General features: G+C 42.1%; 1 protein-coding gene across 2 annotated transcripts in view; it reads right to left on the bottom strand.

Moving 5' to 3' along the window:
- LOC126547910 (putative helicase MOV-10) overlaps window positions 1-22,456 on the bottom strand; it is a 115,097-nt gene that overhangs the window by 5,739 nt on the left and 86,902 nt on the right. For both annotated transcript variants that reach the window (XM_050195958.3, XM_055063754.2), the window contains 7 exons: window positions 22,086-22,189; window positions 20,617-20,834; window positions 16,578-16,738; window positions 6,465-6,713; window positions 5,391-5,567; window positions 5,207-5,295; window positions 304-410 (listed from right to left, as the gene is read on the bottom strand). In XM_050195958.3, the coding sequence (XP_050051915.1) occupies window positions 304-410; window positions 5,207-5,295; window positions 5,391-5,567; window positions 6,465-6,713; window positions 16,578-16,738; window positions 20,617-20,834; window positions 22,086-22,189 (1,105 nt within the window). The remainder of the gene's footprint in view (window positions 1-303; window positions 411-5,206; window positions 5,296-5,390; window positions 5,568-6,464; window positions 6,714-16,577; window positions 16,739-20,616; window positions 20,835-22,085; window positions 22,190-22,456) is intronic.

The raw sequence follows: 22,456 nt of genomic DNA, 5'->3' as shown, positions 1-22,456 counted from the left end.
CAATCGTTATCACGCAATGTATGCTCTGCACTTGTCAGCTCAAAATGGCCAGACCTGGTGAGGGGCCATTTAAGTTTTAGTGCAGGTCTGTCCTAGGCTGATAGCACTTTCATACATCAATAATGCGGACTTACAAAAGCAACTCAACAAATAAAGTTGCAGTATGTACCAGTCTAGAGCAAGAGGCTTGTGTCTTCAAGGTACTACATCCATACTGTAACACTACACAATAACTACACAGCTAAAAGACCGAAAAGATTTTGACAAATGCAGAAATGTGAGCAACACAGCCCAGTGTCTCACCGATTCCTGCTTTTGCAAAGCGGTTCTCAAGGTCAAGGATGTGCTCATCACCATCATTGTATTCCACACCTTTCATGGCCCCCTTCTTGCGACACAGCTCGATGAGTCTAAAATTAGAAAGGGTAGTAAATAAAATGTGACTACTACAGCTGGAATAGAAAAAGAGCAGATACTATAGCTTTCATTGGCTGCTGAATGCAGATAAGTGAAAAGTTACTTTCATCTTGAAGACATGCAGCTGTATTACATAAACAAGCTACACAGACAATTTGTTGCTATATAAACTGTGAAGTGCACAGTATGCACATATAGCATACCACCTGCTAAAATGGGAAGAGCCAGAATGCACATTTTTCATTTTTCTGAGCTGCCTTCTGCTGCATGCCGCTGAAAACAAAACTTTGGAAGGGTGCTGGGGCTTTCACCGGTTGATTTGTGTACCTGCGTCCATATTGAGTGCGCGTCGGTTGTGCATTTCGTGGATCGTGAAACATTATTAGTGGCTTCTTCGGGGCAGCATGTCATTCCTGGAAGCCATGTAGCACTCACCGATGACTGGGTGAGCAGGCCTGAGTGCACTGCTCTGCAAACAGTGCGGCCAATAAAGGCAGGCTGAATTCCATTTGCCATCTCTGATTTCTGCACTTGAAGCTCGCTTTTTGTATTCTTTTTACTCGTTATTTAGACATTTCTTATATTCAAGAAATCTTCGAGCGCAGCCTTCTGCATCGGATTTATCAAAGCTGTGCACTCGTTTACATCAACATCTACAGCCGCAGATCATTGTTAGCGTCAAATATTGTGGAAAAGGTGCATCGCTGATATGAAATAATTTCGAAACGTACCAAAACATAGACATCTACGCAAATGTGCCATGTTGTTCCACCCTGAGCAATGTGAGCTGCCGAACCACTTAAACAACGGCAACTGTGATCCAGATACATATATTACAGGCCATTAATTTATTACTGATTTTCACTTTTCTTTAACTCCATCCTACTTACAGTTTGCGCGTGCCATAAAACATCACAGTCTACGATCGTTACAACGGGCCCGCGTACAACAGACCTTCGAATATAACGGACCATATTTCAATTCTAGTTTACTCTACCTATGAATACTTTGTTTAGCGCAAAACAACAGACACAAGAAAGACGACAGGACAAGGCACTACTCTCAACTGACATCATTTTATTGCGACATTCCTTTATAGACAGCTGAAACTAGAGGAACATGCGCAGTGAGCACCATGTGGTGGAACAACCAACATCCGATCACAAGAGCGCACTCATGCGACAGAATCCAAAAAACCATATTCAGCGCTGTACAAGGTTAAGGAAGGCACACTAATGCACTGTGACCCCAATGACTGAATGAAGAATGCTTCCGATAACTCTCGGGCGGTGGTGCAAGAGCAGGAAAATTTGAGTCTTGCGAAATATTCTCGTGTGCGCACATTCAGGGCCTTGAACTATGTGTATAAAAATGCATCAAATTTTTAATTCTTATAAGTTTATTTCCTTTTTTATTGTTATTCATGAATGAAGAGTACATATATTCCAACGCAAAATATTTTTTTCTCACTTTATGGTCACCCTAGAAAAAGTTTGGAAAATTTTTTTCTAAATAAGTCCCTAAGAAGAATTGGAATCTGCAATAAAAAAAAAAAACCCTGGGCGGTCGCATATGGCGAAAAAAATCAAGCTTTAAAGGGTTAACAAGCCTGCTAAACCTAGCAACACTTTGCTACAAGAAAGACCGCGTTAACTGCATCAGCTTAAAAAAATGTCTTCCCATTTGCGTTGGTGATACTATAACCTTGATGCATGAACAGGAGAGGAGTCTGCAACTAGAAATTTGCTGGAGCATTTAGGTTGGGACAAGAATGACAAGCACATGCACCTTCTGACTCTCCCATAGTTCCGTAGTCTGCATTTCTTGTCATGTAAATATAGCGGTACAGGTTGAACATCAGACAGAGCTTAACTGTTAAATTTCTTGTTCTAGAAATATTTTTTTCCAAGAGTTCACATTCCAGAACAATGCAATGAGCATGACACTGCCTCCTTGATACCATTTTCAACCACTGTACTTATGACAAGAGCTAGTGGCTACAATTCTGGTTTAACTTCCTTGCCTTTTCTCTCTCTCTCAGTGCTACATAATTCCTGCAACTATACGTAGAGCAGCAATTTACGCATTCGTAGTACTTGACTCTCACTTGGGCATTCAGGCCTTTTCAGCATATATAAAGACTTTACTCATAATAAGCGACAGTGCATGAATAACAGACCAGCAAAAGAATGACTGACGAATACAGCCCACTACATGCACCGAGAAAATATAGACCCCACATTAATTGCAATGCACTAAGGAAAAGAAAGACACTATGAACAGCCAACATTTACAACATTACTGCTTCCTCTGGAATTGCAGCCCAGTAAGCACACATAACACTCTCAGCAGCAATGTTCAGGCCCATTCACATTAGCGGCATGCTAATTCAATGCACGCCATTTGGTGGAAGCGGGCCAGCTCAGGCATGTACCCAGGATGCTTTTTCGGGGGGGGGGGGGGGAGGGGGGGCAAACCAAGGTAAATTTTCTATGCAAATTAGGGAGGAGGACATACCTTTACTAGTACAAATGTGAATAATGCCCACCATTCGTCATAAATACACGTAACCCACAAAAGAGAATTGAAATAAGGTGTACCTCACAGGTACACCTTTGAGATACACCTCTGCTTTACTTGGCAAACAAGGAACCACATCAAATGGACTCGTGCATGACAGAAGCACAGGAAGAACACTGCCAAGAACAAGTGAACAAGCGAAAGTGTAAAATAAAGATTTCTAGTAGCGTTTTTTGAATTAGCTCTGGAAGAATTATAGAGAAATATATATGTTTGCGGAACAATCACAGTTCTTTTGGATCCCTTGTTTACTGCTCTACCAATTTGAGTGCCAAAACCGACTCGTGTTGTTATTTGGGAAGTTGCATAACGATGCGTGGTCACCAGTCCCATACAACCGCGTGGAGCGCAGGACGCTGCCGTTCTATATATACTGCGCCCACCGCGGAAGGTTAGAAAAACACTCACATTAGCACAGCAGAGAAGTGGCTACGTCAGGCGGCTCGACTGATAACTGTAGAAGCGTCATTCAAAACACACGGAATTATTCTCCACTTCCAGCAGCATTTTCTCTACTTTCTTTTTAAAGAAAAAGATGTTGATCCCTAAATATTTTCGCAAATGGTTAAATTTGCTGATTTTCGCTTTTCCTTCCTGTTTGGCTGTTGCCTTGGCTCTCTCCCTTCCCTTAGTAGATCACTTAATTTCTCAACTCCTTGCGACTCTTGTTTCCAGTTGCCAATTTTGCATGAAAAGTGCTGTACAATTAGAGAAAAGCCAAACGAGGTAACAGGTGACAGCAATATTACTTATGGTTTTAACGGTTATTGCAGGGTCTGATGATGGGCGCTGTTTCGCATCACCTTATTTTCCACCTTATCTACCCCATATCGCGGGTACATGGTTCCGAGGATCTGCCAGCGTCACGGCGAGCCGTCACTCTATGAAATAATGAAGCAAAAGGAAAAGTTAAACGCAACTGGCATTTTCTCCGGCCGCAACTCGTTCCACGAGCATACAGACCAGCTGGCTACGAACCGAATCCCCTTCCCGGTCCTTGGATCAGTCTAAGCAAAGAAGGTTAAACTAACAAAGCAACAGCGATGCGCATGATCGTTGAATAGATGGTGACAACTGAACTCATCTCGAGTTAGTCACGCGGGCACCGAATTGATGAGAAAACTGGCCTTCACACCCCAGGAGATGCCGATAATTACCGCCATCCAAAAGGAGTGAAAAAATTGACAACCATTGCACACTGTGAAGATGGAATGGCAGTGAGAGCTGACGACAGTCAAAGCTGTCAAACGAAAAGCAAAGTGCTTCACCTCCGCCGCGGGTCAGCCCGACGGTAGTGCAACACCGAGCCGACCTTCGGCAAAGGTGAAGCAGACATTAAGCACTGCCCATACGTGGGCCGATGCCGAAGATAGTGCAATACCGGGCCCACCTGCAGCGGAGGTGAAGCAAGCATTGAGCACTCCGCATACATGGGCCCATTCCAAAACTTTCGAAGGGCGCATTACAGGTTCCTGAGCCCACATGGGTAATGCGCAGTTGAGCTTCGACCCTCTTTTTGCACTATCACCAGGATCGGCTCGCATGATGATTTTTTTTGTTGACGGATGCCAAAAAAAACTACGTAAGGTTAGTCATATACAGCTTTCACTGTAAAAGGCAGCAAGATGTTGACCACCGAATAGATTGATTTGTCAGTGCTTTAGGAGTGTGCGTGAGGAGTGGTGGCGTGGGCTGGGAGGGGAGGGGGTTATGCCACTTAATTTTGGGGGGGGGGTGGGCCTGGGTACGTGCCTGGGCCAGTCCATGGCGATTTTCTTTATGTGCAGTGAGGCTCCCCGCAACAGAGGGAACATGGGTCTGTGGGCCACCTCTTGTAGCAGCTACACAGCTGTGTGGCCAATCAGCAACAGCGGAGTGGCTGCAATGGCTAACTATGACAGTTGCCACCTCTGCACTACCAGCCAGCATCGCTGGTTCTTACAGAGAAAAAACCTGTGGCATAGCACTAGCAGGATAATGCGAAAAGTGCTGCAGGGGAAATTTCACCGACTTGCACAAAATTCCACAGTGCCATGCAACTGCCACACCAGCAAAACTGCCGTCTACTTGGGCCTCCTCTCATGTAGCTTATGCTCAACAGCGCTAGAGGCCAGCACTGCAGCATGTTTCCTGCTGGAGCATGGACTGTGCTCATAGTAACTTGGAAAATTGACAGAAGGCACTGCAATGAAAATAACAGAATACATACCTTTTCCAGCAGTGATCAGACCTCAGAGTGTATGGGTTGCCAACAATGATCAGCAGAGCTTTTGCTCTCGTGACAGCTACATTGAATCTCTGCAATTTTGTTTTAAAGAAAGGGGGGAAGAGGCATTTGTAGAAGCAAGAACATATTGACAAGATATTTCATGCATAAGAAAAACCAAGCAAACCTTGCGATTCTTCAGAAAACCTAGGCGGTGCCTAAAATCATTCTGCAGAAGATTGCTATCACTCCGAACTGTTGAGATGATCATGACTAGCCTTTCTTGGCCTTGGAATTCTTCAGTAGAGCCCACAGTTACTCCATCAATTCCACGTTTTTCCAACACAGATCTGATTTTTAAGACCTGCAAATGATAAAGCACAAGGATATACACACACAACTTCCCACACAATGAATAAACAAACCTGAAAAAAATATTTTACATAGATGAAAACATGATGACATTCTTATGAGTGAAGCCTAAGTATTACTACCAATGAAAACAGCCACGTGAAGCCAAGGAAAGCATAGAGAAATTAAAAATTAACTGCTTTTATTTGTTGAAATGGAAAATATAATTATAACTTACTACACACAGCCCAGTGTCCAACATTCTACACATGGCACATGGCTAGTAAGCAAATGTTTAAAAGTTTATACGGCCGATAAAACTACAATTCTTATTTCTTGTATAGCTGCCTACTAATTTGCTATTGTAATCTATGCTTCACCTTTTGGGCAAAACTGCGACTTTCTTTTATTTATCGCAACTTTAATGCATTGGGAGTAAATCTTTGTTTTTTCCGAATGAGAGAAGTTGTATTTCTGTATGAAAGAAAGATGCGCAGTACTCTAAAGGACTTTTCTTTTTTTAGGTCACAGCAAACAGGTGTGCGTTACAATCGAGAGCGTTTTTTTGTTTTGTTTTGTTTTTTTCTCCTTTTTTTCAGTCGCAGAAAACAGGTGCACATTACAATCGAGGGCGCACTAGAATCGAGTAAATGCGGTACCTAAGGGTTACTTAGCATTGAGTACTGACTGGTACACAAAATAGTCGTTAATGAAACGATGTCTTGTCCCACAAGCACAAATATCATGCACAAGGACTGCATCTATAGGATGCGAATAACTGGAAGAACTAAGGTGCAGTAAAGCATTCACGACTTGTCTCACTCAGATACTGCAGAAGTTCTTCAGCCTCTTTTCACCCGCTCTCATCATACCGGCACAGCCACAGTACACATAATGATCCAACTCTTGCCTGCTTTCGGTAGGGGGACACGATGCCAATGTCCTTTCCTTTTATCTGGACACCAAGGCCACTTTTCCCTTGCAGCAGAGAGACCACGTAGTTGACGACCACCTTAATTTCCTCAGGATTGAAGTATGATGGGCACGAAGATTCCCTAAGATCTCGACCCAATACACTGTGGAAGATGAGTGGGCAGCCTTTACGAGGCAGCTCCTCCCAGTTGACCATGCTGTGTGTGATCACCTCATCCCCGTACACCTGTAGAGCAAAATGAATTGTCAGCACATGCTGGGAGTAGAAGAGTACTAAATTTCACAATGACTACTTTCAAAAAAGTATCACGGGATGTTCCACAGTTATTTCTTGCTGTGCTCCGACAGACACATTGCAAACCTTTCTAAAATAAACAATCATGCAGCAATTCCTCAGCAGCACATTTATGCAGCTACAGTCGAACCCAGCTAAATCAAACTCGCAAAAAAATGCCTATCAGTTCGATATAGAGCATAATTCGATATAAGCCTGCTATATAATTGGATGTCATAAAAGCACATACCATTTATAAAATCAGTTTATTGATGAAACTAGCGTAGTTTCGCATGAAATAGTCCTGCATTTTCTTCTGCTTGAACAATTTCACTGCCTGCAACGCACACACTTCTCCACATTGTCTAAGGAGTCGGAGCAGCTGAGGCCACAACCTTCCACTTTCGTGCAGAAGCACCAGAGTAGTGCGAGTACACCAATCACTTCGGAGGATGCGGGCAAAGGACCGTCGTTGCTTTCCTCATTGTGCCCACTTTCACTTGTGCTCGGTACGATGTCGGCAATGTAGTCTTCGTTTTCAGGCTCTCCCGTAGTCGCGACACCATCATCTGCACTCGCAAACTCGTCCACCGTTGATTCATCAACAGCTTCCGGAAATTCTGACAGCTGGCTCCAAACTTCGGCAACACCGGCGACGGCTTCGTCACATTCATCAGAATTTACAGTCATCACCAAGCATGCGGAAGCCGGCACGGCTGAAGCAATTTCGGATGAACCACTTGTAGACGGCTGTGGATATGTATCGGGCGCCACAGGCTCCGGGTCGCGAGTTTGGCCGTTTTAGCCCTAATCTCTCCCTTATTCTTCAAAGTCGTGCTGAGAGTGTTCCTCGGAATCTTGCACGCTGCGGGGATATCCGACTTCTCACCGCGTGGACCCGATTTATGATATTGAGCTTCACGACGAAAGGCGAATTCTGCCGCTTCATCACGGCAACACTGCGGGAGAAGGCACACAAGGCGCACACACAATGAACCAGAACAGCAGCGTGACAACTCGCACTTTCGCCATCTTGCACAACGAGGGCACAAGAGTCTCTGATTGGCTGTCTGAGCAAGCGCTGCGGGCGGGCCAGGACGGCTCGCCCGAGGCAGCGCGGTCACGGTAGGGAGAGCGGTTAGATGGAGCCGCACCGCCGGGTTTCCCCGCCACCACGAGGGAAAGCCAACTTCTGGGAGCACTTTTCCGTCGCTTGACGTTCAATATATCGGGAGTCACTGCTATTTTTGTTCGATGAAAGTGTAATTATTGCTATACATACTTCTTGTAACTATACCGTGTCCAGAAATTGTTCAATATATAGAATAATTCTATGTAAACGGGTTTGATATAGTCGGGCTCAATTGTACTGCCTACAGGCAATAAGAAGTGAGCCATCAACACATGTGTTGGCTATTACAATAACTCCTTCACTATTCATTTCAAGAAGGCTGACCACAGTTATCACCAGAGGTGAATGAATATTCGAAGTCTCGAATACGAATCGAATATTATGCACAAACTGTTAGTATTCGAAACAGAACTATTAGGTATTTTCGAATATTTGAAACTTGTTAAATATTTTGCAACAAGTAGCATTTTTATTTATTTTTATTTATTTGATAAATACTGTCAGCCTTCAGAGAAGGCCGTGGGCAGGAGTGGACAGTACATATGAAGAAATGATCAAAAATAAGAAGACAAGAACACATTACACAAGGCTCACACCACGCTCTGAAAAGCAGCAAAAGACCAATAGTTTGCACATCGCTTGCATACAAACCCGTGCTACAAATATAAAATTGTGCACTGATATACTGACAGAGTGCTTGACAAGAAAAAATTAGATAAGAACACGGACCATTCAAGCTGCCCATGCGCGTCACACGATATGACAAACTGCTTTAATTCATCACTTATCGAAGCATTTTGCGGGAGAACCATAGCATATGTCGAGAGATGATAAGCGTTGCTGAAGATCGAAGGCTGATGGCAGAATTATAAATCACTTAAGAATGACTGTATGGTGGGTTTCTCGACAATGGGTGCACTGAGCTGGTTCCATTCTCGTATAGTTCGCGGAAAAAATGAATTACTGAAGCAATCGGTTCTGCAGGCGAATTCTTGAACTTTTTTCGAGCGATTTTCTCGTGTGGACCAACAAGTCACCTGTTGAATGTACAATTCCTTATTGATACGCAGGTTATCATGATATATTAAATACATATATTTCAACCTATCACGATTACACCTTAGTTGAAGTGTTTCTAAATTAGCTTTTTCTAGCAGCTGAGTCGGAGATGTATGCCAGCTGTATGAATTAAAGACGAATCTTATTGATTTTCTATGGACAATTTCGAGTTTTCTTATACTAACATCAGTAAATGGGTCCCATAAGACGGAAGGATATTCAAGAATCGGCCTAATAAATGTTTTATATGCCAGTAACTTTATTTCTTCTGTCGACTGACGTAGGGAACGTTTCAGATAGCCAAGCTTCTTCATGGCCTTTTTTTGTATGTAGTTAATATGTGTGTTCCACCTGAGATCAGACGTGATCATGACATCCAAGTATTTATAACTCTCTACTGAAGAAAGACTGCGGCCATTTATTGAATACTGGAAGTGTAGGGGAATCTGTTTTCTTGTTATTGTCATTGATATGGTTTTCTTCTCATTTACCTTCATTTGCCACTCAGAACACCAACGGTCTATTTTAGATAGAGATAAATTTAGAAGAGCCTGGTCATTCCGACACTGAATTACATTATACAATATACAATCGTCAGCAAAAGCTTAGTTTTCACTGGTATGCCTTGAGTAATGTCATTAATAAAAATTAAAAAGAACAGTGGTCCCAGGATGGATCCCTGCGGTATGCCTGACAAAACTGGGGCCGGACTGGAACTAATGCTGTCGATGGAAATACTCTGCAGTCGCAATGAAAGATATGCTTCTATCCAGGACATTAATGTAGTGTTCTCGAATATTGATTTCATTTTGACAAGCAGTTTAGGATGGGACACGCGATCAAAGGCTTTCTCGAAATCTAAGAGTACAATGTCTACCTGGCTTTGCTTATCTAATGATGCGGCAAAATCATGAACGGTTTCGAGCAATTGTGTTACCGTTGACAGGTTCTTGCGAAAACCATGCTGTCTGGAATCAATCAGGCTGTTATTTTCAAGAAACTCCGATATATGTTTGAAAAGGACATGTTGAAGTGTCTTCACACATGTGCATAAAATGGAAATAGGCCGGTATATCGCAATATGTGATGGATTTTGTGATTTAGGAACGGGGACAATTCTTCCATACTTCCAATCATGTGGAAGTTCCGCTCACTGTAAGGATTCTTTAAATATTATGGTTAAATATTTCGAGCACCATTCGGCATACCTAATGAGGAAGGCATTCGGTATGCCATCTATTCCAGGGGATTTTTTGCTGTCCACTTTCAAAAGCGAGAAAACGCCTTCCTCAGTTATTGATATGTCACCTATAGCAGGGCATTCGTGAGGTAGTGTAAAGTGTGGCTGATTGCCGTCATCTTTCGTGAACACTGAACAGAAGTAATCATTGAATGAACTCGCAATGGCAAATGGATCCGTAACAGGTCTACCATCAATACATAGATTCGATATCATACTCTTTTTTTGTTTGAATTGATGCCAAAATTTTGCCGGGGACGAAAGAAGAAAGTTTTTCATAGTTACACTGTGATAATGTTCCTTAGCCTTTTTGATTGTGTGTTTTAACTGTCTGCGCATGTCGCAAAGTTTTTGCACGGTATCTTCGGAGGGTCTACGACGAAGTTTCTTTCGGATCTTTTTCGTCTTTCGTCCCAAGCGTACAATGTCTTTAGTCATCCATGGGTTAGAGCGTTGCACACCCTTCACTCGGAATGGTACGAAATCTTGTATGCACCTTAAAACAAGGTTTTTGAAGAAAAGCCACAAATCATCAACGGAAATTTCTCCAGACTCAGAGAGGACAACAAATTGTGAAAACAAGATATCAAGCTGGTCCAATATACTCGCATCATCAGAACGCGTAAAAATCGGTACCATAGATGCCTGTTTCTTGCTTTTCTTTATACAATTCAAATCTACATATAAACTTACCATATTATGATCGGATATACCTTCAAGAACATACGTTTTCAGACTGCGATTAAGGATGCTATGGCTGACAAGAAAAAGATCTAAAAATGACATGCTTTCCGCTTGTATCCGTGTTGGTTCGGTAACTAATTGTGTTAGGTCATGGAAAAGGATCACATCAACAAAAGGCTCGGCAGTGCTGCATAAGGGGTCGGGGAATTTACTGTTCCAGTTTATGGACGGTACATTAAAATCTTTTACGTTACAACCAGAGATGTTTTTCTTGCAACTAACCATTCTACATAAGTTTACGGCACAGAATTCCTTCAGCAGCTTGTTTCCTTCTTTTATCACAACTTCCGATCTTGTTTCGGCAACCATTTATTGAGCCTTGTTGTAAAGCTCTATTCCATACAGCAGTCATTCAATCTTGAAAGCTTGTTTGCAACCAAGCTCTAAAGATGTTATGAGGCCATTTGTGCAGTTTTTAATGATAATTAGTGATCTTGTTTAAAACTGATTCTTTGTCCCTGATAGTAAGCAGATATTTTTTGCACTTATCAGTACTGGGTGCCGTACCCGAATCTATATGGTACAAGCAGCTGCAGTTACCTATTTGATATTTGATTCAATATTTGATACTCTTTATATCCTAAAAAACTGCTATTCGCCCACCTCTAGCTATCACACATAGTTGTGGCCCATGCAGTTAAAGAAATGTAGCAGTTAAGCTTTGATATATCAAAGTCGATAAAATCAGCAATTTACATCGCTGTATCGAAATTTCGTTATATTGAAGTTGGATCTTTTATACACATAAGTACAGTCACCAACAAATTTTTCTTGCATGGAAGGGGCTGTAATGTTTTCTGAATTATTGGTGAATCGGCAAAAAACTAGTTTAAATGTGAAAAAATTTTTGTGAATTTGAGAATTGGCGACCAAAGGTACAGTTTTATGCCATGTTGATGATATCTTCACATCGGCAGTACGAAGAGAAACTTTCACATCCACTCTACTGCCACAACTGATACTGTCTCCTGCAATGGGATGACACTATCATTAAGAGTGCAGACAGAGTGGAACAATTACTTCAGCTGCCTCTCGCTTCAATGCATCTCAAAAACTCGAGATTACATGACCTCCAGCACCAAAGGCACATGAAGATAGTGCACAAGAAGCCACAACCATCCCAGCTCGCCCAACCTTTGCACCCACTACAGATTACGTTCCACATAGGGCACATGGGTCACATACCGCGCTGACAGCCTTGGGGCCGGGCTAGAAGAGGTGGCGGCAGTGCACAAGCCACAACCATCCCAGCTCGCCCAGCCTTTGCACCCACTACAGATTACCTTCCACTAGGGCATATGGGTCGCATACTGCACTGACAGCCTTGGGGTCGGGCTAGAAGATGTGGCGGCTAGAGGAGGATAGAATGGGAGGCACTCACCTGCCTCCCATTCCTGCCCCCCCCCCCCCCCTTCCTTCTTACCACATGCTTGATCAAGTTATCCTTCCGATTCTGTGCAGGGCTGCAAAGAAGATACCGACTCACAGAAAATTATACATACGTCAGTAGTTGAATACTACAAATACTAAAATATTTTTAAAATGGCACCGCCAATAACTATGCTAAAGAATGTGCGACTGGTACTATCCTAGGCTTCTTTCTGATCTGACATGCTTCTTGAGCAAGCTATGTGCCATGATGGTAGGAGGAATACCAATCTGCAGCACAAAAAGAAAAAGATCAAATGGAGGCAGTACATTCAAATATCTGCTTAAGAGAATTGCAACAAAAACGCAAAACCGGCGTACAGAGAACCGATTGCATCAGCTACATCTGTGGCTATGGCCACTCCATGGATTTCCAGGATGATGCTAATGATGGCCGACAACAGCTTGCTTTATGTTTTGGTTTTAGTTTTGCTGCCAAGGCAGCATTAACGAAAAAAGGCTTTCATTCTTACATTTCATTTGGTGCAGGCACAGCACAATTTCCAGCTAAAATGCCATTTTGGAACAGGATGGCACCAAGACCACCTTTGGCATAATTTGGCCCAGCTGTTCCACCACTGTATGATGCATTGATCAATGCAACATAAAGTGAAGTGGCAACTTCTTCAAACACCAGTTGTACACAACAAAAGACCACACTGGTTGTAGAGTGACTTCAGAGAGAAAGACCTTCCTTAAATTATATACCTCAAGATATACCTAAAAAGATCTTTTCTACAGCAAAGTACAGCAAGGCATAAAACTTGCTCAAAGTCATTTGGGAGAACCTTGAAAAACGTTTTCTATCTAGAGTTAACTTAGAGGCAACACGTTTTCAAGACTTAAGTTTTCTCTGGGGAAGGGAAACAAGGAACAATAAATGCACAAAATAATGTACAGCGTGCTTATTGAATAATTTAAGTCCAAGCAAACACAGAGATATAAACAAAGGCTTAGAACTCGCAAGACATTCTACAATGCTATTCAATACTCCACAGTAGCAAAACCAAAAATTTACACCAACTCATTAAGGCACTTGTGTTTCTATCTATGTGTAGAATCCCAAAATACACCCCTCTATCAGAAATCAATAAGTGGCATATAGTATGTCCAAGAACAATGTTGATCACAGGCGGCACTGAATGTATTATCTTTATGCACCGTAATATATGCACCCCTTGGGACATGTTCTTGTCACATAGCAATAATTGCAATCTGTCTTGCTTTCGTTTCCTTCCTTGAAAATTCTGCACTCGCTACTTTCCTGTCAAGAATACTGTGTCACGCTGATAAGTCCTCCAAGTAGAAACCAATGTATGGCTGGAAAATTTGTCCACGTGGCTCCACGGTAATGAACTAGAGTTAAACACTAAAAAAACTAAGTACATTATATTCCACGCTCGTAACAAGTGTATAAAACAAGAAATACTTATCCAATTTCACGATGAATCTATCGAACGTGTAGCAACACATAAATTTCTTGGTGTCATATTTCACGAGCATCTTGACTGGTTACCTCACATTGAAAAAGTTCGCACTGGTATATCTAAGTCCATTGGTATCATGTATAAAATAAAGAACCTTTTGCATATCTGGCTAAAGAAACAACTATACTACACACTGGTACATTCGCGTTTCCACTATTGTCTTCTTGTCTGGGGTACAGCACCTAAAACAAGCATAGAAAACATATATTTATTACAAAAAAAATTTTTGCGCCCAATAGATAATGCACCATACCTTAGCCACACTGCCCCACTGTTTAGAAAACATCAACTGCTTACACTGTGGAATGTTATAAACAAAAAGATAGTGTTAGCTAGTTACCTACAAATGCATTCCGATCCTACGGCTTTTTTTCATCAGTATCTAACGAAAACACACACCTACAACACCCGGCACATATGTTACAATAAGGAAGAAATACGTACGAACTACGGCACCCAGAAACTTAGCTACAGAATTTCCAGTTTTTTAAATGATCACCATCCTGCTGTAAACATTATCCAGGAAAGTAAATCATTCAAAGCTTTCAAAAATAACATCACTATGTATCTATTGTCACTGCAGGCATGACCACTCCTTTTGTTTTGTTTTTTCTGTTGTTTCTTACATCATTTTTCCCAATTGTACATAAATGTTCAATATGAAATAACTCCCGTTTCAATGTTACCAACCACTCTGTATTTCCATCTCGTTTAGTGTTTATTTTATGCGCTGAATGTCTTGTGCTCTCGAATGGGAACAAGAAGGGCGCAGACTCCTTGTCAGGCATCCACTTGCCTTTTGGTCTGCGCCCTAGGCAACTGTACCATACGTTGTCTGAATAAACTCTTTACTTTTACTTTGATAACATGCATGCTGTTTGTGACCTGCAAGTACCAAGCGCACAGCGTTAGAGAAAGAAAGATACGCAAATAGATGATTATTGTTTTGTGACAAAAGTACTCCCCAAAGGGTGTAACTGTTTTTAGAGTGCAATTATAGCTGTTTAATGCACACCAAATTGAGTAAGTCAATGTCAAATTTTTCAGACTTCATGAGGACTGTAAAAATGTCCGAAAAATTGGGCAGTCCAAAAAAACAAACGCATGTCTTTTACTGTCATAGTGGCTTGAAAAGTTTATTATTTAGCTTTTGTACGGCTTTCCATTTGTGCACGATGTCTGCTTAAATTTCGGCTAAGGTCGTTTCATCATTGTACACTAAGCAGCATCATCAGCACTCACGTCAATTCGGAGCTCATCGGAAGCACAGGTGCTGGCTTTTCATTTTCGGTTTCAGAGTTGTTCAAATCCACCGTCACTTGATGGATGATTTTATCGTCAGATGATTCCGCAGAGGTCGTGCTCATTGTCAGCGTAGGCAAATCGTTCAGATGTTACCTCAGTGGAAATCACAACACCAGTGGTGGACAGGTTGACCCCAATGCCATAGAAGGGGAGTGATCGGTCATGCTGTAGTTATCTTCGGATGAGATTGTCGTCTCAGTACTAAGTGTGAAGTCCGCATGACAAAAACAGTTGCGAAGTGTGTTTTTTCACAGCCTTCCAAGTGCCTGAAAGCATGCCAACAGCAAACCTGAGGTCAACATAAGTTTTGCTACTTCCAAGATGATCACCTTATTATAGAGGAAATCCAAAATTGTCTGCTCATAAATGGTGAACTTCTTGCTCATGTCAGCTTGTGAGTGGCCGATCTCAACTTGCTTGATGATGGCAGCTTTCTTTTTCGTCATCAACCTACAATAGTGCTTTCCATGCTTCAAAGCCATTGGTGAGGATGACAAAGATAGAGTCGGTGCCACTGCTAATAGGGGAGCTGCACAAGGCATACAGCCATGACTGCGAGTGGCAAAGTCCTGTCCACCTGGCAGTGCATGCTCAGAAGCAATAATGTCATTCCAGCTTTCTCGAATAAGTGGCGCTATTGGTCTCAGAAGTGCACCACTCCCACGCTCTAAGCCGTTATGAGGTGCTGTAAATTTTCAGCAGGGTGCAACAAGATTGTCATCAAGTAGGTGAAGAGACCCCAAGAATAAAAGTGTAAAGCAGGAAGAGGTAGGCAGGCAAGTCACAGTAGATGCTGGCTGGCATGTGGCTTCAATTTGCACTGAGTTTTTAAAATGTTTGCCCGTATGAGATACAACGAGGTGCAAGCAGAGATGCCTCTACTAGTATTACATATATTCTTTTGTGCACTTTAATGAATACAGAACAAATTTGTTTGGTGCCAAAGCAAGCATGAGTGGCAGTAGTCCAGAGAATTTTTGTCTTGAGCAAGAATCTTCAGATTGGTGGCTCACAAGCTGTGCTTGCCGGTGTGAACATCACTTACTGTGAGTCACTCCCACATCATCAGTTATCGTCCCTTGCACAACATCTGTCAGTTACCAGTGTGAATACACGCTTGACTATTAAAGTTAAATGGAACTATTTCAAGCTTTCTTTTGAATTCTCTAATTATTAGGTTGTGTTACATTCTGCATTGGTTTCTTCTTTCAAGCACACTTGTGGGCAATGTTTTAAAAGAATAAAAAGCTAGTGGCTACTTACATTAAAAGAGGTACTCCAGTACACAAGTAGTCTACTACCATTAAGCACAGGGTAATAATAAAGTTACTTTGCCTCAGTGAGAGACAATAAAAGAACTGTGCAGATATAAGCACCTTGCATACATAGGCATGTAATGTGTGAACTTGGAGTGAGCATACCTGCAATTCATTCTCATAAAACAACTTGTTTGGGACTTCAATGATGTCTTCATGACTTCTGAAGTTTTTGAGCAGCTTGGTTAGCATCTGTGGGTTGTAGTAGCCATTCTCCATGCGTTGATATGGCCCACAGTCCATAAGGCGCTCCAGAAGAGAAATATCTGCAACATTGCATTGTGCGATCACAATATTGATTACACCAGTAAAAAAAACAAGAGTGCATATTTGACAAGTTTCACAGTGACATGGCTAAAAACTTATAATTGTTTCACCCATTTCAACAATATAACATCGTGACATACATTGCATGCACACACATCAAGCTTAAGTTGCCTTCTGTAACATGTGTAATGTTTTTACGATTGAAATAATAGGAAGGACGTCCAATAGAAGTGTATAGTCACAAGACAGAACCTGCCAAAAGGTCCAAATTAAATTAAATCAATTAACCAGAGTCGAAATATCATAAGCCCACTGTGGTAGAAATGTAGCTGCCATCATGGCTATAATACACCAGTGTAAGTACTGCCAAAAGAGAACAGCTATAAAGCAAGTGGCTAGAACATAAAGAAAAAATAACTTATCCAAGCTTTGCTGCAACATCTGAACCATGATGTCCCATACAGTTGACTCCTGTTAATTTGATAATGGTTAATCCCTTAACTGCTGATGACGAGGTAACTCGCCATCACAAGTGTCTCTGGTGCCGATGACGAGTTAACTCGTAGTGAACGTTCTACAATTTTTGCACATGTGTATGTGCAGTTTCGTGTAATTTTGAAAATTAAATAATACACAATGACTATTGATATTTCTTTCTTTTTTTTCGACAAGACTAGTAAAAATGCAATAGGCATTCCTGGTACCGTATTTTTTTCTAAGAAAATGGCTCAAATATGCAGCTCTTCAAAATGTTCCGCACTTTAAAACATTTTTCTAAATTTGTCACGGCAGTTAAGGGGTTGATTCAATACACACTTTAACAGTGTCACAAAAGGTTGAAATGCGAATTAAAGGATCGTTGGTACAAGACTTCTAAGCTGAAATACTTGAATACATTTGTACATGTGGTTTAACTGACTGATAAGTTTTAATATCCCACAGCAATGCACAGGCTATTATTGATGCTATAGTGGGGGAATGGGGGGCCTCTGGAATAATCTTGACCACCTGGGAACTTGAGGAAGCCCTGAACTACCCTTCGGGCTTGGTGAAAAGTTATGCAGGTCCCATGCACTGTGGGAATCGACGTAAACGAAGCTTTCTGTGTCGGTTGCTTTGATGGACAATAATTAGCACTGATGATGACGGCGAAAGTTTAATTTCTTCAACGTTTAGTCTAACACGAGAGTGGCGAGTTGATGTTAAATGTTAACTTGTGTGCAGCCCTGCTGCTTGTCTGTGTAGTAGACAGAACACACAGGGGGAGATGTTTGCTTGAGGCATTGTTGTGCGCCGTACATTGTAACCACTGAGAGGATTGAGCATATTCATTGCCTCACATGGCACATTGCATTGTGGCAGAAGTATTAAACTTGAATTGGATTATGGGGCTGTGCGTTCCAAAACCACTCGGATTATGAGGCAAGCTGTAGTGACGGACTCCGAATTAATTTTGACACTGTGATGTTCTTTAATGTGTCCCAAACTCTAAGTGCATGTGCATTTTCTATTTCGCCCCCGTCGAAATGCGGCTGCCGAGGTCGGGATCAAATCCGCAAACTCAAGCAATGCCATAGCCACAAAGCTACTGCAGTGGGCACAGAAGTGTTGATTTGATGGTCGACCGCTTCCGTAGTGTAGCCTGGACCCTACGGTGCGCTTTAATTTACGGCTCTGCTTCTGCATTCCCTGCGCAATGTGTCCACTTAACATATTTGCATGGTGTTTATTTTTCAGAAATAGCAGGAACATACTGTACCGTACCAAGATTGCTAGGCGGCGGCAGCCCACATAGGAAATAAACTTTGGCCATCCTGCTTATCGGTGTCATAGTCATCGGGTTTCGCCAATTTCGATTAGTTCTGAATGCTCAACTAGCCTCGACCCACTTGAAACTTAAGGTCAGATCATACTCACGCCTTACCAGGATGTGCTTCGCTTGTGGCCGCTCCAGATAAACGCCTCGACAGACTGATTGCTAGTGCTTCAAAAATGCGCAAGCTGGATGTGGCTACTATCTGTCAATCAAGCTGGTGAAGGACAAAGCCAGTCCGCGCCATGTAGCATGGTCAGACTGCTGCACTTGTGGGCGAGCACGCACTCAAGCCTTGCCATGCACAAAGCAAACACTGCGCATATGCACTACGGTTGCATGTAGCAGCAGTGTGCTACGTAGTGCAGATACCACGGCTGCCACGGGGTGCCGCGATGAGTACACTGGCTAAGCACACTCCAGTTCACTGAGGACAACCGCATTTGGCTTACTTTTGGCGCGTCGTAGACGACAAAATCAGAAGTGGCGTCATCGTTGGCATCCAAAACCAAATCTGAACTGCGCATCATGGTGACATTTAGAAGGCAGAGCGTTGTGGGCACACCCCGCTCCGCTGCAGCCCTTGCAGTGCAAGGCATTGAAGAAGGAACAGGAGCATTGCGGAGGCCATTGTTTGATTGCCAATAACTACGCTTCTACTGAACGCACTGAAGTACTTCTTGCAGCAATTTATTTCTGAAATAGCCTATTTTTACTTCAAATACCTTTCTCCACTGCGATAAAAAGTGGTTCAGGGCTCCTTTCACAAGCATCGAATGCTCAGTATGGCAGTGTTGTTGCATTCATTCCCTATTAGTGTGGCTTCCACGGGAGAGAATCACATGCAGGGGAAAATAAGGTCTCGTCATTATAACTACTGGTTTAACAGCTACTTAGTGCAGGGAAAGAAACCTTTAATATCAGTACCTCCTCAAGCCCTTCAAACTATCAAATACTGGACAATTCAAACTGATTTCACATGTCAGGACATGTGAAATTGGGGTTCAATTAAATGAGGTCAACTGTTTATGCTACAGGTCACCAGTCACTTTCTTCAATATACCTGCTACAAACACTGCTGTCACAAGGTGGTGCACAAGCCTGTAACTCATTAGGAGTTACTTCTACACATGTGCAGTTCTAAAAATTATCTCTAATGTGTCATTTACAGATTTGAGAAAGGAGAGTCAACAGTGATTGACATTGAAGAAAGACAAGGTCTTCTTGGCCACATTAGTTGTATTATGTGGTTTGTTGTTTAGACTGCACTACGTACCTTCAGGATCAATTCAAATTTTTAGACTCCACTATCTCCGGCGTGGGAGCGCACAGTTTGAACGAGCGCATTTGGGTTTCATTTCAGTCTTTTTTGTGCTAATTAAGCATTATTACTGTTCTTAAATGCTAACTTGGTCTGTCTTTTTCATTCGAAGTTTCATTTTGCCAACTTTTTCATTGTCCTATGTGCACTTGAAGGCCTCAAATCATCTAATTTGATGAGATGAAAGCGGCCAGATACCCAGATCCCACGAACACCAAATCAATCTGAAGTCTCCAAAGAATACCTTGTCTTCAATAACATGGTAACAATGCAGCGGATACATTTTGCTGTTTATGGTGCCTGCTACTCAACCAGAGCTGGTGGACAGTGACAAAATCAAATTTTGCATACTAAAGTATGCTTTACCACAAAACCACATAATGTGCAAAGCCATTTCAGTGTCAGCTTATGTTGTCATAATTTTCCATCTCCATAAGTGACCATGAGATATTAATGCTTCGGTATCCATAAAAAAAAATTTTATTGCGAAGGTATATAGTAAAGGTATACACCATGTGGCAAACCATGCCACATGAGACATTGCTGAATTTGTCTTGAAAAAAGTGAGTCACACAGTTCAGGGTGAGCCAGCATTGCCCTCAATGTTCTGCTATTGCATATTAATGTTGGAAAAGTGTTACATGTGCTGTTTCCCTCTAGGTGCTTTGCGTAATCTCCAATGGATTCACAATATGTTTCAGCAGTGGGCTGGGAAGGCCACATATGTCCATGCCTGTTCATACCAAGGTCATAATGCTGTGCTAGCCGGCTCCGGATGACAGGTCCCAGTTGCTTGGGGTCCCCAGCCAGGATGAAATGGCCACCTGGACCCCTCTTTTTCGGGTCCCAGGGTGACATGAGCCCAACGACAGGGATCAGGCACTCGGGCTCCAGAGATTGCCCTGCCTCATCCACGAAGATGTGCGTGAAATGGTTCAATGCAAAGTCAGCTGTCACCAGCCTGCAGCACAAACCCAGCACACACTAAGCTCGACAGAACTCCACTGTAATTCCACATTTAAAAAACTTTCTGCCCATCCTGTAAAGAAGTTGAAAAGTACTTTGCACATTAAAGGGCAATGCTCCAAAGTTCTCTAGCAAAAAAAGAATCACTCTGTATCAATTGCGCCGTGCAGAGCCAAAAGTAGACCTTTGGCAGCCTTAATAACTGCCTTCTCTTTTCATCATTATCAGCGTGTTGTAAGCTGAGACCCAGGTTTACCCAGTGATGCATCATCGTGCTCCAAGTTCTCTAGTATCTTTTCATATGGCCATGCAACTTCAGTGGTTTCGCTCAGAACTATCTCCAATACCCTTCTAGCTGCAGTTCACCTTCAGTTATATTGCTTTGTTGTTTGCCGTCTAGAACACATCTACATTGACATGTCACCTGAAAGATGGCACGAATTTCAAGCAGCCACAGGGGTCAGCCATCAGCCTTTTGAGTGAGATGAGTGAGACTATAGCTTCACTGCTGTATGTGTAAATGTAGGTTATTTGCCTGAGATGCCCACAACACTAATGACTGACAGGCTTGTTCTACTTTGTCATGTTCAAACAGTGTTGCAGGGGCCCTTTAAAGAGGTTCATGGCTTCAGGAAAATGACACCATTCATTTATCCGAACAGTACCAAAAAAGAAGTCTACTTGTTTACTTGAGCTTAGGCATCTGTGCATTCAGTGCATGAGTGCAAGCTGCTTGAAGTAAGTGAGCAAATTTTACCCATTGAAATACAGCTTGCTTGCCTACAAGATCTGTCATCAGTTCCAACATCTACTCAGACAAAAATAAAACAACAATCTGACAGGCCTTGTGCACTTGTTCTCGTCATTAAAAACCTGAGCTTTGTATGCAGCCAAAGAATAAATTCATAACGTCACTAGACAGCAGCAAGCATGTCTGACCATCTCGCAGCACAGCTTTTTCACACTGCGTCCAGATTTCTGTGTAGACAACAGCTCATAACCCTCTTCCTCCATTTAATATGTTTCTAGAAGAGCTTCCTTCAGTTTAATAATAATAACATTTTGGCAACTGTCTTTTTTTTAATTTTTGTTCAAGAACAATGCTCTTCATAAACTAGAAGGCACACTGTCTACCGCTTTTAACATGATAATTAGCCCCCTGGCCAATACATTCATTGAGATATAGGTACAATATATGGCATCACAAAAAAGACAAAGATTATGCTAGGATTTTAAATGTGCTTACTTGCCAGTGCATGCCAATGTCGCCACAATAACTTTGTATCTCATTAGCTGTTCAGAGCATGGATAGATGAACACCTTCTCAGCATGGTTGTAGTTTGAGACTTTCTAAAAAGAAACAAGACCTCAATTTGTATTAACATCGCATGTTTCGGCATTGGTTTATAAACAGTTTGATACAAACTGCACTTAAATAAAACTTTTATTAGTTACCATTATATTTCCCACAAAACCCAACATAACATATTTAAGGCTATATAGGTCATCATTCTTAGAGTAATGTGAGCTGTGAAAACCACCATGATTCACAAAAGCTCCCACGTTGAGTACATACTTATCTTACCTGCAGTTATACACATCTGTATGTAAATACTC

This window comes from Dermacentor andersoni, chromosome 1, assembly GCF_023375885.2.
Source record: "Dermacentor andersoni chromosome 1, qqDerAnde1_hic_scaffold, whole genome shotgun sequence".
NCBI lineage: Eukaryota > Metazoa > Arthropoda > Arachnida > Ixodida > Ixodidae > Dermacentor > Dermacentor andersoni.
This window is presented reverse-complemented; position numbering and strand designations above follow the sequence as displayed.